General features: G+C 40.2%; 1 protein-coding gene across 2 annotated transcripts in view; it reads right to left on the reverse strand.

The window, feature by feature from the left end:
• PCNX2 (pecanex 2) overlaps nucleotides 1-18,687 on the reverse strand; it is a 311,506-nt gene that overhangs the window by 175,388 nt on the left and 117,431 nt on the right. For both annotated transcript variants that reach the window (XM_012104979.5, XM_060406546.1), the window contains 2 exons: nucleotides 9,302-9,411; nucleotides 7,743-7,839 (listed from right to left, as the gene is read on the reverse strand). In XM_012104979.5, coding sequence (XP_011960369.3) covers nucleotides 7,743-7,839; nucleotides 9,302-9,411 — 207 coding nt within the window. The remainder of the gene's footprint in view (nucleotides 1-7,742; nucleotides 7,840-9,301; nucleotides 9,412-18,687) is intronic.

An 18,687-nucleotide genomic window follows, 5' to 3' on the forward strand; every position in this document is an offset into this window, starting at 1 on the left:
TCCTTCTGTACAGGGTTGGAGCCTACATGCTCTGTTTCTATTCCTTTAGTAGTTACACTAAACAATCAATTGTGCAAGCTTAAATAATCACAGTCTAAATTTAATCAATATTGTAATTCATCTCCTGGACATACAAAGAACTTAACAAGTCCTGGTGTCCATTTTCCTTCCCATCTAAACTCATATGTTACCGTAGTCACATATGTCAATTATATTTCACATTTTTTAAGCCAACCATACACTCACAATGGTTTTATACAGTTAAAATTTACTTAGATTTACTAACACATCTGCCACTTTCTTTTCTCTTTGTGCTTTCTTATAAATTAGACCATCAGAGATTACTTTCTCTTGAAGACTATCTTTCAGAATTACATTCACTGAGAGTCTCTCAGCATTTTTCAAAAATATTTTTATTTTGCCCTTATTCTTTTTTTTAATTTTTTTAGTTTTTTATTTTTTAAATTTTAATATCTTTAATTCTTACATGCGTTCCCAAACATGAACCCCCCTCCCACCTCCCTCCCCATAACATCTCTCTGGGTCATCCCCATGCACCAGCCCCAAGCATGCTGCATCTTGCGTCAGACATAGACTGGCGATTCAATTCTTACATGATAGTATACATGTTAGAATGTCATTCTCCCAAATCATCCCACCCTCTCCCTCTCCCTCTGAGTCCAAAGGTCCGTTATACACATCTGTGTCTCCTTCCCTGTCTTGCATACAGGGTCGTCATTGCCATCTTCCTAAATTCCATATATATGTGTTAGTATACTGTATTGGTGTTTTTCTTTCTGGCTTACTTCACTCTGTATAATCGGCTCCAGTTTCATCCATCTCATCAGAACTGATTCAAATGAATTCTTTTTTATGGCTGAGTAATACTCCATTGTGTATATTGGTACATATGCCCTTATTCTTGAAAGATATTTTCACTGGGCACCAAACTCTAGTGTGCCAGTTACTTGCTTTACAGAACTTTAAACCTATCAAACTGTCTTTTGTTTTCTCCTGTTCCACTTGGTAAGGTAGCATTCAAGCGGTCATTCATCTGAATGTAATCTATTCATTTTGTTTAACAAATTTAAGATGGTCTGTGTCTTTGGTGTACTGCAATTTCACTACAGTTTGCCCAGTGTGTGTTCCTCTTTAATTTTCTGCTTGTTTTCACCAGAATTCTTAAATCTCTGATCAGGGTCTTTCATCAGTTATGGTAAATACTCAGATATTACCTCATTAAATAATCATTATGCTTCAGTCTCTCTCCTTTTTTGATTTTATATATATATATATAGAGAGAGAGAGAAAGAGAGATAGATATATTAGATCTTCTTATTCCATCTTTCACATCTCTGCATCTGTTGTATATATATCCTAATTTTTGGCCTATCATTGTTGCATTTTGGATACTTTCTTTTGTCTTGCTCTTTCAGTATACTAATTCTCTCTTCAGAGGTATCTCATCTATCCTGTATGTGTGTGTGTGTGTGTGTGTGTGTGTGTGCGTGTGTGTGTGTGTTTACTTTAGTTCCTTTATTTAGGAATTTTGGTTCTCTTTCAAACATACTGGATCATTTTTAATACGTTCTATGGTTTAAAATATTAAGTGAAAGTCACTCAGCTATGTCCAACTCTTTGCAACCCCATGGACTATACAGTCCATGGAATTCTCCAGGCCAGAATACTAGAGTGGGTAGCCTTTCCCTTCTCCAGGGAATTTTCCCAATCCAGGGATCGAACCCAGATCTCCCACGTTGCAGGCAGATTCTTTACCAGCTGAGCCGCCAGGGAAGTCTGTTAAATATTAACCCTTTTATTTCTTCAAACATAGTAAGTTGAGTTGTTTCAAAATGTGTATCTGGTCATTCTACTATCTGAAGTGATTGCAAATCTATTTGTTTTGGCTCTTCGTTTTTCTGTGTAGTTTTAAATTTTTATCAAAAGCTGCTCACATCCCTTAGAAAAGTGGTTTTGGGAATTTGGGGAGACTGAGGAGGAAGGCATCCTCTATAGAGGATTCATATATTTTGTCTTTGTTTTGTCATGAGGCATTTCCAATTGGCAGCAACTTTAAACTATATTAATAAATTGAGGGGGTTGTACAATTCAGATGTTAGAATTGGTACTGAAAATTTATGGAAACGATTATTTTGTTGCTGTTAAGTTCAACCCTGGAGAGAATTTGCTTGCATTCTCCTGGCACTGCAGAGCATGGAACAGATTCCTTTTGGTTCACCCTTCCGCTGAGAGTGGGCTCAGTGTCCCAGCATGATGAGTGAATGATCTCCCCTTTGGCAGGCTTTCGCTTCTCTTTCCCACAGCTCGAGGGCTGAAAACTGAGGCTCAAGGTCCCCTGATTAGGTAGATGTGAAGGTTCCTTGTTCACTCATCTGACTTAATAATTCCTTGTTATTTCATCAAATTTTTAGTCACACTTGAGAAAGATTTTTTCCTTTTATTTTATTGAAATATAGTTAATTTATAATGTCATGTTAATTTCAGGTGTACAACTAAGTGATTTTATTTTATATAAATCTTCATTTTCAGGTTCTTTTCCCTTACAGATCATTACAAAGTATTGAGTATCATTCCCTGTGCTATATGGTAGATCCTTATTTATTATCTGCTTTACATAGAGTAGTGTGTATATGTTAGTCCCATCCTCTTAAAAAAGAGTTTTTTATGTTTTATTCAGAATTTTCAGTATTAATCAACAGGGTCTGATTGTAATAACTTGGTCTGTTATAATATCAGATATGGGAAAGTCTCATTTGATCTCTCGTCCCCTCTCTCTAACTTACATTGGTATTTAAAGAGGGATTAGCACATAAAATTCTCTTTTCCTTCCCATTGCTAAACAACTACCTTAATACCATACATTGAATAATCAACTCTTGATTGCAACATTTAATTCTCACATTACACAGTCATATAAATAATCTGTTACCTTTCTGTGTTTAACTGATTCACTAATCCCACCCTCTAATCTTGGATTATATTTTTTTCTGATCACTCAATCTTTATAATGTACTCTTACACCTCAAAGTGCTAAATTCCTTTCTTATTCTTCTTTTTCAGATTTTTTAAACTATTATTAACTTCTATACTTCTAAATGAACCTTTAGAATTATTTCCCCAAGTTTTGAATATAATTCCTTTAGAACTGTTTTGAACTACATTAAATCCATAAATTTATTAGAGAGATTGACATTTAATAAATTTCAGCCTTCTCATGAAAAATCAGGTTATACCTGTTTATCACCACTTTCAGACTTCATTTACATTTTAACAGACTGCTGTAGCTTTCTCTATTTCTGATACTACTTGTTAAAATCATTTCTATTATCAACTGATATGTTTTGTTACTACTGTGAGTTCAATCATGTTTTCGTCATGTCTTCCATGGTTATCTCTAATGTGTCAGAATGCTTTTGCTTTTCTAACTTTTTACGTCTCTGGTGGTATTTATGAATTTTCTTATCATAGTTGACATAAGCCTTCTATGCATTTTGCATGGATATAATAACATATCGATAACCTACATTTTTTTTTCCTTTCAGGACCTATACTTGCCAGAACTTCTAAAACTACACTCAAAGTTTTGTTGCCTATTTTAATGATGAACTCATATGTGTTTAGCTAATGACTATATTAGATCTCAGTACACTGAACATTTTAAATTCACTGTGGCATTTTATGTGGCACTTCATGCCCCAAACCTTTAAAAAGAAACTTGAGAAGCCCTGGTCCAACACTACAAACCCAGCAGATTTAGACAGCATCAGACTCGAAAAACCTAGATGATACAACCAATTGTTTAAAAGAAGTAGTCTGGATAATACACATAAAAATTAGATAACTTTGTTGTTTCTAGATGTCATAAAAGTAACAAATCTGAATGTGATGGGAAAAAATGTTGAAAGTGATGAAAATGAGGGTAAAAATGGAAAGACCATGCTATGAGGCATATGGACAAAAGACTAACCAGGCAAACTACTCGTGGAAAGTTTACATTTTATTAACTACTGAACTGTGGTAATAAACTTTGTGAGCATAACTTGTGTTGCTCATATGGAGTAAACCCACTGCTAGAGCTTTGGGTATCTCCATTTCTAGACCAATGTCCCTTAAAGCAGCCTGTAGGGCACCTGATCAAAATCACCTGGATGGATAGTCTCATAAACATATTGATTCCCCAGGGCAAGTGAATCAGAATCGGAGGATGGGCTGGAAAACTGAGCATATCATGTTTCCTAGGGACTTCTCATATAAACTAAAATGTAAGGGACAGAGAGAGAGACAGACAGACAGGCATAGGGAAAGAGCAAGAGAGGAAGACAGCCAGAGAGAGACAAAAAGAAACAAAATCAAGAGGGAAATTTCCTTGCACTAGGAAATAAATGGTATTACACCACAAAAAACTATAAAAGCTGAATCTGAGAGTCCCTTTAAAATATTATAAGTAGATGAGAAATCTTTTCAGAGAAATGAACACACACATCATATTAAATCACCTACAAGTTATGTGCTCTACATTGTATGAAGCATTTCAAATAATACTAAAGTCAAGTGAGGCAACACCTAACCCATCACAGCTAATCATACTAATGAAATGCCATCTGTGTATGCTAGGCAAATTTCTCATCGGAATTCATTGTAATTCACAGGTTATTTTACTGCAAATAAATCAGAAAACATCTTCATCATTCATGAAACCAAGGAGGGAGAGTTATTTCACAGATATCCATGGGAAACTCTTGGATTGACTCAGGCCACCCTATCAGTTGTATAGAAATTAATCTGAGAGTGTGAGTTTGATCTCATCCCTGTAATTTTTCTGATATAAATAATAAAGGTCTGGTTGTTGACACTACATTTGGATGTCAAGTGTCTTCTTTCTTTGTTAGCTGGCACCTCATCAGTCCCGGAAGCTTCACCTCACACCCTGCTTTTCAGTGTGTCTCAGCCCTAACATTAATGACACAATTACACAGTGGTGAATGTCAATTATATCTCAATAAAACTGGAAATAAACATAAATTCAATAATTAACAAACCCTTATTCCTAGTAAGTGATTTGGATTTGATTCCCTGCGGTAACCAATGCTCAATGCTTTAGCTTGAACACTAACTACACTCAAAGAAAGGCACAGAGGTCTGAGTATGAATTCTTTTAAGTGCTATTGCGTTGGCTATAATTCTTGCACATTGTCTTGAAATGGTGAATTGCATTTAACTCTTCTAAATTCAGTGCAGTGCACTGAGCACCCACTAGGCATGAGGCACTGGTGCTGTGGTGCACGTGTGCGTGCCCAGTCACTAAGCTGTGTCCAACTCTTTGCACTCCCACGGACTAGAGCCCAGAGGCCAGGACAAATGAGATTCATCTCCTGGCTGGAGGAGCTTGCAATCACTATCCCATTAAATGGTTTTCGCTTTATCTGTTATTCCTAGAGAAACAAACAAACAAATAAAAAAACACACACAGGAAAAGCAAGACTGGGAGACAGCAGACTGCTCCAAGCTCAGTACTCAAGTGAGAGATTATCTAATCAATGAGCTCTGCTTTTCAAACTATCAAGGTTTGTAAGTTGATGCCAAAGAGATACACCTGTTCAAAGGGTGTTTGAAACTGCCCCCAAGCCATTTTCCTGGTGAACAAAGAAAATATTATTCCTTTACAGCCTTTATTTTCTTTCTTTTTTTTATGTAAGAAAGCTTTAAACCAAATTCTACATTGATGAATAACTGGGGAAAATATTTGAATATTTGTTTGCTCATAGGAGATACCATGTAAAGTGTATCTGACCTAAAATAATTCCATAAATGATCATTTCCTCCCCTTCGTGGAGGCTGATTTTCTCTGCTTCGACCTGAGCCCCTTGCAAATCCCTCACACACTTCAACCCCTGGGGCCCTATACCCAAGGAGTAGATTTCACTTACATCATCTTCAAGACCAAGATATGGGGGAGAGAATTGTATCAGCATGGCATTGACACTAGGAAAACTAAAAACTGGATAAGTGGTGCAAGAAAAGCTTCTAATTCTGTTACAAACTTATTAGAGAAATTTAGGAGAAGTTAAAAAAAAAAACACCTTTCTCTATTCCCTCCAAAATTCTCATATATAAATGCATATGAATTATAGGAAAAACATTTTATAAGCAACTGTTTAATATTATCTTATATAAATAAATCTGATTAGTAAAAAGTGTGTCATTCAAATCTATTGAAATAATTTAAATAAGAACTATGCATTATAAACCTATAAAGCTTAAACAATTATATATGCATTTTATATATGCATATATACATAAACATTATATAACATATGAAGAACAGTGTATATATATACATATATAGTGAGGAAAATTTTAAGACTATATATGTTCATATAAACCTGTTTATATAGTACTTCACACAGAGAAGTATTTCTGGGGAATGTAAACTAAATTACAACAGGTGAACATCTTGCTATGTAAGAAGATTAAAAATATAGAATAATATTTGTTCTAATAAATACACCTTCCTGAACTTCATTAGCTTTCAAAATAAAAATATCAATTTGAAATCAGAAAAATAGCTGATGTAAAATTTTATAACATTATGATACATACCTGGTTGGGAATTTCATTGCAAAGATAATGCATATGTATGTGACTTAAATGTATATATCTAAATTTATATATTTTTGCATTATCCTTCTCTCAATCACATATATAGGTACATTTCTTGTCATAATTGGGAGGGAGGGGCTGAAGAGAATTTCTTGCCCCTAGATATAATGTACAAGGTCTCTGACTCACTCTTTTTTAAAAAATTTTATTTTATTATTATTATTTTCAATATTGTATTGGTTTTGCCATACATCAACATGAATCCACCACAGGTGTATACGCGATCCCAATTCTGAACCCCTCTCCCACCTCCCTCCCCATACCATCCCTCTGGGTCATCCCAGTGCACCAGCCCCAAGCAACCTGTATCCTGCATCGAACCTAGACTAGTGATTTCTTTCTTATATGATATTATACATGTTTCAATGCCATTCTCCCAAATCATCCCACCCTCTCCCTCTCCCCACAGAGTCCAAAAGACTGTTCTATACATCTGTGTCTCTTTTGTACAGCCTTTATTTTCTTTCTTCCTTCATTTCCTCCTTCCTTTTCCTCTTCTGTGCTCCAACCAATATGGCGGCCTCGTCCACAAAATCCTAGCATGCATGCTAAGTCACTTCAGTCATGTCTGACTCTGCAATTATATGGACCATAGCCCACCCTGGCTCCTCTGTCCATGGGATTCTCCAGACAAGAATACTGGGTTGCCATGCCTTCCTCCAGGGGATTTTCCCAACTCAGGGATAGAACCCACGTCTCTTATGTCTCCTACATTGGCAGGTGGGTTCTTTACCACCTGGGAAGCCCACAACATCCTAGCCATAAATCTAAAGCGCAAGGGTCCCTCCCAAGGGATGTGCAGATGTCAACCTTGAATCAAAATACACAGGAAGGAATGCCTTGAACTCAGCAGGAGACAGAGGCAGAAGATGCAGAGAGGACTGCCGTTTGGCTGAACATTTAATGGGCAAGCTCTATTCATGCCCATCCTGCCTGCTATTTGGGGCCAGCAGTGCATGGAACTGTCTGAAGGTGGCTCATTTGAATATCCAGCTCAACAGTCTCCTTCACACCAAGTCAAGCGATGCTCCCTCATACATTATACAGCACAAATGTCTTACCACGGAATCTTTCATCTTCATGGGCAGAGGGTCTGAAGCTAACTCTTCTAGATTTTGATGTAAAAATTTATGAAGCAATTTGCACTGAATAAAGGACCTGAAAATGGAAAAAAATACACAAGTTTTACTTTTCAAAATATGTACCTTTAAAAAAAATGCAGAATCTTGGGCCCCACTCTAGACCTGAATCAGAATCTGCAGTATAACACGATCCTCAGGTGATTCCCATCATATTAAAATGCAAGAAATACTGCTCCAGTCTAAAAAAAAAAAGATGTGCCTATTTCAAAGTCTGAGGGAAACAGCTTCACCTTTGACCTCACACTCACAAAGGACAAAAGCCAGTGTTCTCTCCTTTAAATTGTTCATAATGTAGGAAAAAAAAAAAAAAAGGAGTGTGTACAGGTGACCACAAAGACAATGGGTGGATTTTCAAATTCCATCCAGATTAAAGCTGTCCACAGCAGGTATGGGTCCCATTGACCATCATGAGCTAGCTAAGCTCACAGAGATTATTTCAGCCAGCCCTCAATGTGGTAAAATATTTGTTAAGAAAATCTGTGCAAATGATATTTAAATTTTCTGATTTTCCACGTCTTTCATTTTGCTGCACCTGACGGCCTAAAACTATCACTTTTTCTGCTCCCCCCAAACACTTATATCTGCTTTTATAACTTAAGTCAGTATCTCCCCTGTGTTAGTCTGTTCGTCATGTCCAAGTCTTTGTGACTCTATGAACTGTAGCCTACCAGGCTCTTCTGTCCATGGAATTCTCTAGGCAAGAATACTAGAGTGGGTTTGCCATTTCCTTCCCCAGGGGATCTTCCCTACCCAGGGATCGAATCTAGGTCTCTGCATCTCCCATAAATGTGGTCAAATGAGATGGTTGATGCCTAACTGAATTGATTGACTGGTACCTGGAACTATGGCATCACCTGAAGGGTTTTCAGGTCCAAAGTGCATATTTATCAAACACTTAAAAGATACAAAGAAAGGAAAGATTTGAAGATATATTTTCTAGTGACTAAGGGTTATTATTACACACATTTTAAAACTTTGGCACAGACTTCACTTTAAATCCAGAGGGCACTGGCCATACTAAGCACAAAAAGCAACAAAACAAAACCTTTCCTTCCAGAGATGCGAGTCTAGTCTCCCCAGGGTAGACTTTATCCCTCTGGCATAAAGGCAGTGATGCCGCTTCATGGACCCAGAGGGACTACTTGTCAAGGTTGGTGCTTCTCATACAACTCCCCAAGGGAGGGTCAAAGACAGTGCCTAGGTACAAGAGGACATCTATCACTGGCTTTGTGAGCTTTTCTCCAAAAGCACCAGGGCCAAGGTTCAGTATGTCCTTGAACTTGACCTCTGGTTTTCATTCATTTCTGGTTAGTCCTGGGTTTCTCTCACCATCACCCAGGGACTAGCTGTTTAATGGGGAAAGAGTTCAAGCACCCTGAGCACTGGATGAGAGGGTGAGGCTGCAGGGCCAGTGGACAGCTCTGTGTGTGTATGTGTGTGTGTGTGTGTGTGTGTGTGTGTGTGTGTGTGTTACTCACAGGAGCACAGAAGGGTCGCTGCTCTGCCTGCTCAGATGGTAGGAAAGTGCAACCAAGAGGCCACAGAAAGCTGAAAACAGTGCCGGGATGTGCTGCGTGCTCCAGGGTTCCTGAGCAAAAGATCAGAGAGCCAAGTCATTCCACGGCTGGGTGTGGAAGAGCAGGATCACATTCCAGAACATACTTAGCCAGCCTCCCCAAGGTCCAGCTGGATAGACATGGTGCTCTGGGGTCATTCCCACCAGTGGACATGCAAGCACCTGATGGCTCCTGGAAATCTTGCCCATGAATGTGCCAGCATTGATTTTGAGGGGGCATTTCAAACAAATTGTACATGGAGATCAGCCCTGGGATTTCTTTGGAAGGAATGATGCTAAAGCTGAAACTCCAGTACTTTGGCCACCTCATGCGAACAGTTGACTCATTGGAAAAGACTCTGATGCTGAGAGGGATTGAGGGCCGGAGGAGAAGGGGATGACAGAGGATGAGATGGCTGGATGGCATCACTGACTCGATGGACGTGAGTCTGAGTGAACTCCGGGAGTTGGTGATGGACAGGGAGGCCTGGCGTGCTGCAATTCATGGGGTCACAAAGAGTCGGACACGACTGAGCAACTGAACTGAATGACTGACTGATAAGAATATATTAACTTCATCTTTTCTGAAATTAAGTACAGGATTTTTATAAGATGAAACATTAAGCACATGTTGCTGCTTTTGAATTCAATACAATACTTAATAACAACTATAAAGACTGTATTTATTAATATTTATTTAATCAATGGTTTAAAAGGGAGTGAGTACATGCAAGCTCAGTCACTTCAGTTATGCCCAATTCTTTGTGACCCTATGGACTGTAGCCGGCCAGGCTCCTCTGTCCATGGGATTCTGCAAGCAAGAATACCAGAGTGGGTTGCCATGTCCTCCTCCAGGGGATCTTCCCGACCCAGGGATTAAATCCGCGTCTCCTGTGCATGTGTCAATGTGGCATAAGAAACCAAATCAACTAGTGGACTTAGGCTCCGTGAAGAGAAGAACGGCTCAAAAGGAAAACAGCAAGATACTTCACAATTAATTGGATATCAGCCCAGATGCCAATAACCGAGGCACTGCACCCAGGGCAAAGAAGAAACACAGGGAATATGTGTTCCCATTGTGAGCGGTGCAGTGATCCGGGACCGAGGTCTCCTTCCTGATAGAAGGATCATGTCTTTTACACAAGGAAGGAAACCTCTGTATATTCAGCCTTTTCAACCTCCATCAAGAGAATCTGCCAATGGCCTCTGAAAGCTGGACTGAGGAAAGGACTCCAAGACTTCTCCCTTAAGATTTTGATCCCTTAACTCACCGAGTGCCTTATTTGATGAGGACAAATTGTTCATTTTGCTTAAAATCAAAAATAGAAGTGACTGAGTCAAGTGTGCTCAGATTATACTTGTAACCACTCAGATGGGCTGAAGGAGTTTACATCATACCGGGAACAGAAAGGGGTTTCACTTTGACAAGTTTCTCCCTCCTAGACATTAAAATGCATTCCTTCTGTCCCTGCCCCAGTCCTGTCTCTCCAGGACCTGGAGAGCAGTATCTGGAAAGAACTGAAGGCACACAGCCTCTCAGGGGCTGCAGAGCTGTAGCGGAGCAGTCAGGAGGCAAGGCCAGCTGCTGACGCACCTCCAGGCGTCCAGTCTCCACCAAGGTCTCCTCCAAGCTCTCAGATAACTATTCTCAGGGCTAGCGCAGGGAGTCTCTGGGGTCCTGAAGGCTCCAAGGCTTCACCTGTTATTTTCCTGATTCTTCCCATCAATTTTGCCAATGAATTCCAGAGCAGTTAGAAAAGCATTCTCTGCCTTCCTCTTCTCTTCCCTTTGGAGTCAGCAAAGTGCCCTCTCAGCCCCCTCTTCCCACGCCCAGGGACAGGGGTCCTTCCTTCTTTCTTGGGCGGACCTGCTCTTCATGCCCACGAAGTCCTCCTCTTAGTCCACACACATCCCTGACATGGAGGACAGATATCCTCTCTTTTTAAAATTTATTTAATTGGAGACTAATTACTTTACAATATTGTAGTGGTTTTTGCCATACATTGACATGAATCAGCCACCGGGTGTACATGTGTTCCCCATCCTGAACCCCCCTCCCACCTCCCTCCCCATCCCATCCCTCAGGGTCATCCCAGTGCACTCGCGCTGAGCACCCTGTTTCATGCATTGAACCTGGACTGACAATCTATTTCATATATGGTAATATACATGTTTCAATGCCATTCTCCCAAATCATCCCGCCCTCGCCTTCTCCCACAGAGTCCAAAAGTCTTTTCTTTTGTCTCTTTTGCTGTCTCACATACAGGGTCATCATTACCATCTTTCTAAATTCCATATATATGCATTCATATACTGTATTGGTGTTTTCTTTCTGACTTACTTTGCTCTGTATAATAGCCTCCAGTTTCATCCACCTCATTAGAACTGATTCAAATGCATTTTTTTAATGGCTGAGTAATATTCCTTTGTGTATATGTACCACAGCTTTCTTATCCATTCATCTGCTGATGGACATCTAGGTTGCTTCCATGTCCTGGCTATTTTAAACAGTGCTGCGATGAACACTGGGGTACATGTGTCTGTTCCTGGTTTCCTTGGTGTGTATGCCCAGCAGTGGGATTGCTGGGGTGTACGGCAGTTCTATTTCCAGTTTTTTAAGGAATCTCCACACTGTTCTCCATAGTGGCTATACTAGTTTGCATTCCCACCAACAGCGTAAGGGAGTTCCCTTTTCTCCACACCCTCTCCAGCATTTATTGCTTGTAGACTTTTGGATAGCAGCCATTCTGACCAGCATGAGATGGTACCTCATTGTGGTTTCGATTTGCATTTCTCTGATAGTGAGTGATGTTGAGAATCTTTTCATGTGTTTGTTAGCCATCTGTATGTCTTCTTTGGAGAAATGTCTGTTTAGTTCTTTGGCCCATTTTTTGATTGGGTCATTTATTTTTCTGGAATTGAGCTGCAGGAGCTGCTTGTATATTTTTGAGATTAATTCTTTGTTAGTTGCTTCATTTGGTATTTTTTTCTCCCATTCTGAAGGCTGTCTTTTCACCTTGCTTATAGTTTCCTTCATTGTGAAAAAGCTTTTAAGATTAATTAGGTCCCATTTGTTTATTTTTGCTGTTATTTCCATTATTCTGGGAGGTGGGTCATAGAGGATCCTGCTGTGATTTATGTCAGAGTGTTTTGCCTATGTTTTCCTCTAGAAGTTTTATAGTTTCTGGTCTTATGTTTAGATCTTTAATCCATTTTGAGTTTATTTTTGTGTGTGTCCTAGTTTCATTCTTTTACAAATGGTTGACGAGTTTTCTCAGCACCACGTATTAAAGAGATTGTTTTTTCTCCATTGTATATTCTTGCCTCCTTTGTCAAAGATAAGGTGTCCATAGGTGCATGAATTTATCTCTGGGCTTTCTATTTTGTTCCATTGATCTATATGTCTGTCTTTGTGCCAGTACCATACTATCTTGATGACTGTAGCTTTGTAGTAGAGCCTGAAGTCAGGCACATCGACTCCTCCAGTTCCATTCTTCTTTCTCAAGACTGCTTTGGCTATTCGAGGTTTTTTTTATTTCCATACAAATTGTGAAGTTATTTGTTCTAGTTCTGTGAAAAATGTGGCTGGTAGGTTGATAGGGATTGCATTGAATCTATAGATTGCTTTGGGTAGTATACTCATTTTCACAATATTGATTCTTCCGATCCATGAACATGGTATATTTCTCCATCTATTTGTGTCATCTTTGATTTCTTTCATAAGTGTTTTATAGTTTTTTATACATAGGTCTTTTGTTTCTTTAGGTAGATTTATTCCTAAGTATTTTATTCTTTGCATTACAATGGTGAATGGAATTGTTTCCTTAATTTCTCTGTTTTCTCATTGTTAGTGTATAGGAATGCAAGGGATTTCTGTGTATTAATTGTATATCCTGCAACTTGATTATATTCATTGATTAGCTCTAGTAATTTTCTGGTGGTGTCTTTAGGGTTTTCTATGTAGAGGATCATGTCATCTGCAAACAGTGAGAGTTTTACTTCTTCTTTTCCAATATGGGTTCCTTTTATTTCTTTGTCTTCTCTGATTGCTGTGGCTAAAACTTCCAAAACTATGTTGAATAGTAATGGTGAGAGTGGGCACCCTTGTCTTGCCCCTGACTTTAGGGGAAAAGCTTTCAATTTTTCACCACTGAGGATAATGTTTGCTGTGGGTTTACCATATATGGCTTTTATTATGTTGAGGTATGTTCCTTCTATGCTTGCTTTATGGAGGCTTTTTTTTTTTTAATCATAAATGGATGTTGAATTTTGTCAAAGGCTTTCTCTGCATTTATTGAGATAATCATATGGTTTTTATCTTTCAATTTGTTAATGTGGTGTATCACATTGATTGATTTGCAAATATTGATGAATCCTTGCATCCCTGGGATAAAGCCCATTTGGTCATGATGTATGATCTTTTAAATATGTTGTTGGATTCTGTTTGCTAGAATTTTGTTAAGGATTTTTGCATCTATGGTCTTCAGTGATATTGGTCTGTAGTTTGTTTTTTTTTTTCATTGGTCCCTACTGCCCTGCCTGGTTGGATGACATCACTGACTCAATGGACATGAGTTTGAGCAGACTCAGGGCAATAGTGAAGGACAGGGAAGCCTGGTATGCTGCAGTTCACAGGGCTGCAAAGAGTCAGATACGACATAGCAACTGAACAAAAACTTCCCTGCCTATAAAGATGTTGAGGTTGCTGACATTTTTATGAAACTAACATGATATTGTAAACCAACTAGCTGTCAATAAAGTAAAATAGAAATGCAAAGGTTCCCCACCTCAGTTACCATGCAAAGCCAGGGTACTCTCTCCTTTCCTCCAGTGCCCCTGTCAGCCTTGCAGGAGGCTCCTGACCTGCCACTGCTTCTGTCACATGGGGCATCTCCTCACAGCACAGGCTTCAAGGCGAGCCAACGTGGATTTGAATCCTAGTCCTGCCAGGGATAAGCTGTGTGGCCTTGGTTAAGTTACTTTACATCTCTGAACACCGTGTTAGCTTGCTGTTCTTCAGAAAATAACACATACATAAGGGTTGCTGCAAGGGTACTTTTCTATACACCCGGCCATTTTTTAAAGTTGTTGGTTATGAGAAGTTCAGTGCAGCCTCTACTTGGTGACTGGTACCCAGCGCTCTGTGCCAGACTGTCCTGGGCTGTTTCCTCTCCTTCTATCCACAGTCAGCTGGTCCTAATGTGTCATTGATGCACCTTGCAATGCACCTCCAATCGGACCCTTCCTTTTATTGCATCCAACTGGCTCAGCTTTCCACTGCCTCATTCCAGGGCTATTGTTAACTGCTTCATAATGGGAAGATCTAACGATGGTCTCCACATCCCTCCCCACAACACTCCTCATTCCACTGACCCCATGATTCATCCCCCTTGTAATAAAAGAGTGGACATCCTTCCATAAAATGCAAATCAGTCACATGATTGCCCTCAATCAGTATTTTTCAGAGATTCCTATTGCCTCCCAAAATAATCTACTTCATAGGAAGCTAATAACCCAACTAGGATCTGGCCCAAGCTCAACTCTTCAGCCTCCTTCTACACATTTAGGAGAGTCACAGCAGCAAAACCATAAAAATGTGTTGCCTCTTGTCCCCACCACCCCACCTTCATGTACAACATTTCATCTGCCCAGAGAGCTCTTCCACAATGAACCAAGTTCATTCACCTCTGCCTGGTGAACTCCTATCCATGCTTCAGTGTCCAGTATAAAAAGTCCCACCTGCTTGGTGCAATCTCCCTCACTTCCCAGACAAATAGAAGCTCTCCCCTTGCATTAGAACCATCTTTAATACACATCTACATCAATTTTTAAGATATCTTAGTCCTGTTACTTGTGGGCATGGGTAGGAGTTGCCCTCTCAGGATTCCCTGGGGAGGGGCAGTTTGCATCTCCCTTGGAATGATGCTGAAGCTGAAACTCCAGTACTTTGGCCACCTCATGTGAAGAGTTGACTCATTGGAAAAGACTCTGATGCTGGGAGGGATTGGGGGCAGGAGGAGCAGGGGACGACAGAGGATGAGATGGCTGGATGGCATCACTGACTCGATGGACGTGAGTCTGAGTGAACTCCGGGAGTCGGTGATGGACAGGGAGGCCTGGCGTGCTGCAGTTCATGGGGTTGCAAAGAGTCGGACATGACTGAGTGACTGAACTGAACTGAACTGACCTGTACTTGGCACCAATGTTACCACATCAACCCATCCTTGAGAGAATGACTACACAATTACAGTTTTCATGATTACATTCATCCCTCTTCTATGACCCTTGTGTAAAAAATGTTTCAACAAGGAAAGAAGATGGGGCTGGGCGTGAGTGGGAGGGAGGCTCAAGAAGAAGGGGATATATGTATATTTACAGCTGATTCACAATTGTTGTTCAGCAGAAAGTAGCACAATACTGTAAAGCAAATATCCTCCAATTAAAAAAGAAAAGAAATATTCTTGTGCAGTTCACCAGCTTCAATATCACCTTGGCAGAAAGGATTTCAATAATAAAGATATATAAAACACTGTACAGATTAAAACAAAAAGAAAGAAAGAAAAGAAGGTGAAGAAAATAGGTAGCTTAGATCGAATGTGGGCCAGGCAGTAAAATGCCACAGAAATGATAGACTATCGGAGCAAAGATATCTCATGAACTTAAAACTAATTTCTTTCATTCCAACCACACCCTCAGTGACAGGCAATTTATTCTGGAACTTGGGAGTTTTAGTCTTTCTTGAAAGTTCATTCGCCCAACATTTATTGGCCACCTCCCAGGTGCCAGGCACCAAGGAGCACAACTCTGCGGAGAACAGCACAGATGTCGAGGTAGGGAAGAATACAAGTGATTGTGATGAGGAGTGACAGGCAACGCACAGGGAAGTGCCTGGTGCTGGGTGCTCGCTGGGCAAGAAGCAGAGGTTCCAATGAGTCCAGAGAGTGGCATTTAAGTGGAGCCTCACACAGAAGAAATGCGGAGAATACCATCCTTCCCCTGCAGTGGCTTCTGGGAGGCCCAAGCTGGGCTCTGGGGGTACTGGGGGTGCATGGAGGTGACCCCTGCCATCCTTATCTATACTCTTCCTCTCCCTGCTCTGGACACCCATCTGAACCTTCTCCTCTTTCATCCCATACTTGGTTGTTACAAAAACATGGACAAAAAGTTTTCCAAAAGACAGAAACCTGCTAAACGCTATTTCCTCCCTCTGATTTCTCCGTGCTTGCCTCTTTGTGTGTTTAATTTCGTGAAGGTAGAGGGCTTCCTTTCAAATGCAGCCCATTAAGAATGCAAAACAGAAAAAATCACCATGAGAAGGATTTAGTAACCATGACCATGAAAATAATGGTCCCCCAAAGGAACAAGGAGAAACAAGTCAGGGGAATATATGTCAGCAGAAGTGGATTCCAGGCTCATCACTTCCTGAAATGAATGATTCTGTGGAAGGGACTTCGTGGTTCAGCTTCTGCTTCTGTAAAAAGCAGAATGACAATGACACCCTTCCTGAAATATTGCTGCAATGCCTTAATGATATTTGAAATGGCCTTCCATGGTGCAAAGTAGTATGCTAATGTTAGTTTTTTATTAATTGGAAAAGAAAGGGCACCCATGATGGATGGTCTTTGCAGACAATAAATTAAAGTGAAACTAAATATACTTAAATAATTAAGTTTACCTACTTTTATTCACCCAATACCCTAATCTAATTCTTCTCTCATTTACTCTCTACTTAATTAAATCTCGGCAGTGCAAACGTGAAAGGACAGCTCCTAGTACTGAGGGACTCTCCTTCTTTACCTGCTAAACTAGCAGTTAGTAGGCAAGAGAACAGGAGGTAAAAATATCTAACGTGAAACAGTGGAGTTAGAGGGGAGGGACACTGCCCTCCCTCTACTTCTTAGCATTTATCTCAGCTTGTCACTACAGGTCTGTATAAAGATCATTTGATTAATCTGTGATCCCTCCACTGGGTTGAGCCTATTGACAGCAGAGACTCATGTTTTACCCCAGTGTTTTCTGAACACTCTGTGCAGGGCCCAGGCCCTGAAAGGCCCTTAATAAATATGTATGGTACCAATGCCCTAGATTTGAATAACCATTTCTCCCTTACTCTGCAATGCAGACCTAAGAAGGAAACCGCCCAGATCATTTTATTTAGGTATCTACAAGAACACAGAAGGTTGGTTTTTCCCAGCGCAGAGCAGTAGTTAAAAGCATGGGCTCTGGTGCAGGACTGCCGGTTCCCTCCCAACTCTGCTGATTATTAGCACAAAAATACTGGGCAAACTTTTAAGCCTGTTTCCTTTTTGGGTGATGCTAGTGATAAAGACTGTTTCCCTGGTGGCTCAGATGGTAAAGAATCTGCCTGCAATGCAGGAGACCTGGGTTCGATCCCTGGGTCAGGGAGATCCCCTGGAGAAGGGAATGGCAACCCACTCCAGTATTCTTGCCTGGAGAATTCCATGAACAGAGGAACCTGGTGGGCAAAGAACCCACCTGCCAATGCAGGAGACATAAAAGATAGGATCATTTGTTAGATGAATGAACAGCTCTGTGGCCACAGGGACAGGACAGAAGGGACAGTATTTCCTTTAACAATGTAAAAATGAGATGACGCTAGAGTGGCACACTTATTCTTCCAAGAAGCAGGGTGAGGTGAAGGCTGGCAAGTAGTTCAAATTCCAGGTGTGGCTGTGTGTATTTTCCATGCCAACCTCAGATCCTCACACAACTCTTCCCAGAAAGAACCTGGGCTCCCCTGAGCTTGGGCAGACTCCAAAAAGGCAGACCACCTGGATCTCCCTAGGCTTTCTACTGGCAACACCCTCAAGCTCCAAGTTCTTTGCCTTGTTCATTTTTTCAACAGATGCAGTTATATAATATGCAAAATAGGAGGCAATTTTCTCAGGAAATCATGGCTAGAAAGACTATTTGGATATATACAAGTTATTTTTTCATGTTTAGAATACCAACGTTTGCAAAACCATGCCGTCTTCAGGAAAGATTATTTTCAATTTGGAAGATGTCTTCTTAACTTAGAATATCATCCCTTCAAATTATAAATCAAATAATAAAATAGAGAGAATGGAAGAGACTCACTCAAAGTGGCAAGATCAGGACCAAGCCCCCACTTCAGTGTACTATATCTTACACCACCCTAAACACTTCTACAGCCAACTGTGCAAAGTGTGTGGACATCTCATAACTTCCCATTTCAAAAGGCTGGGTATCACTATAATTGATAGAAGTTCCCAGCTTTAGAGGTTGTTTCATTATTGTATCTCTGCCATTCAATAGTGTTGGACATCT

The sequence above is a fragment of the Ovis aries genome, chromosome 25 (genome assembly GCF_016772045.2).
Source record: "Ovis aries strain OAR_USU_Benz2616 breed Rambouillet chromosome 25, ARS-UI_Ramb_v3.0, whole genome shotgun sequence".
In the NCBI taxonomy this organism is placed as follows: Eukaryota; Metazoa; Chordata; class Mammalia; order Artiodactyla; family Bovidae; genus Ovis; species Ovis aries.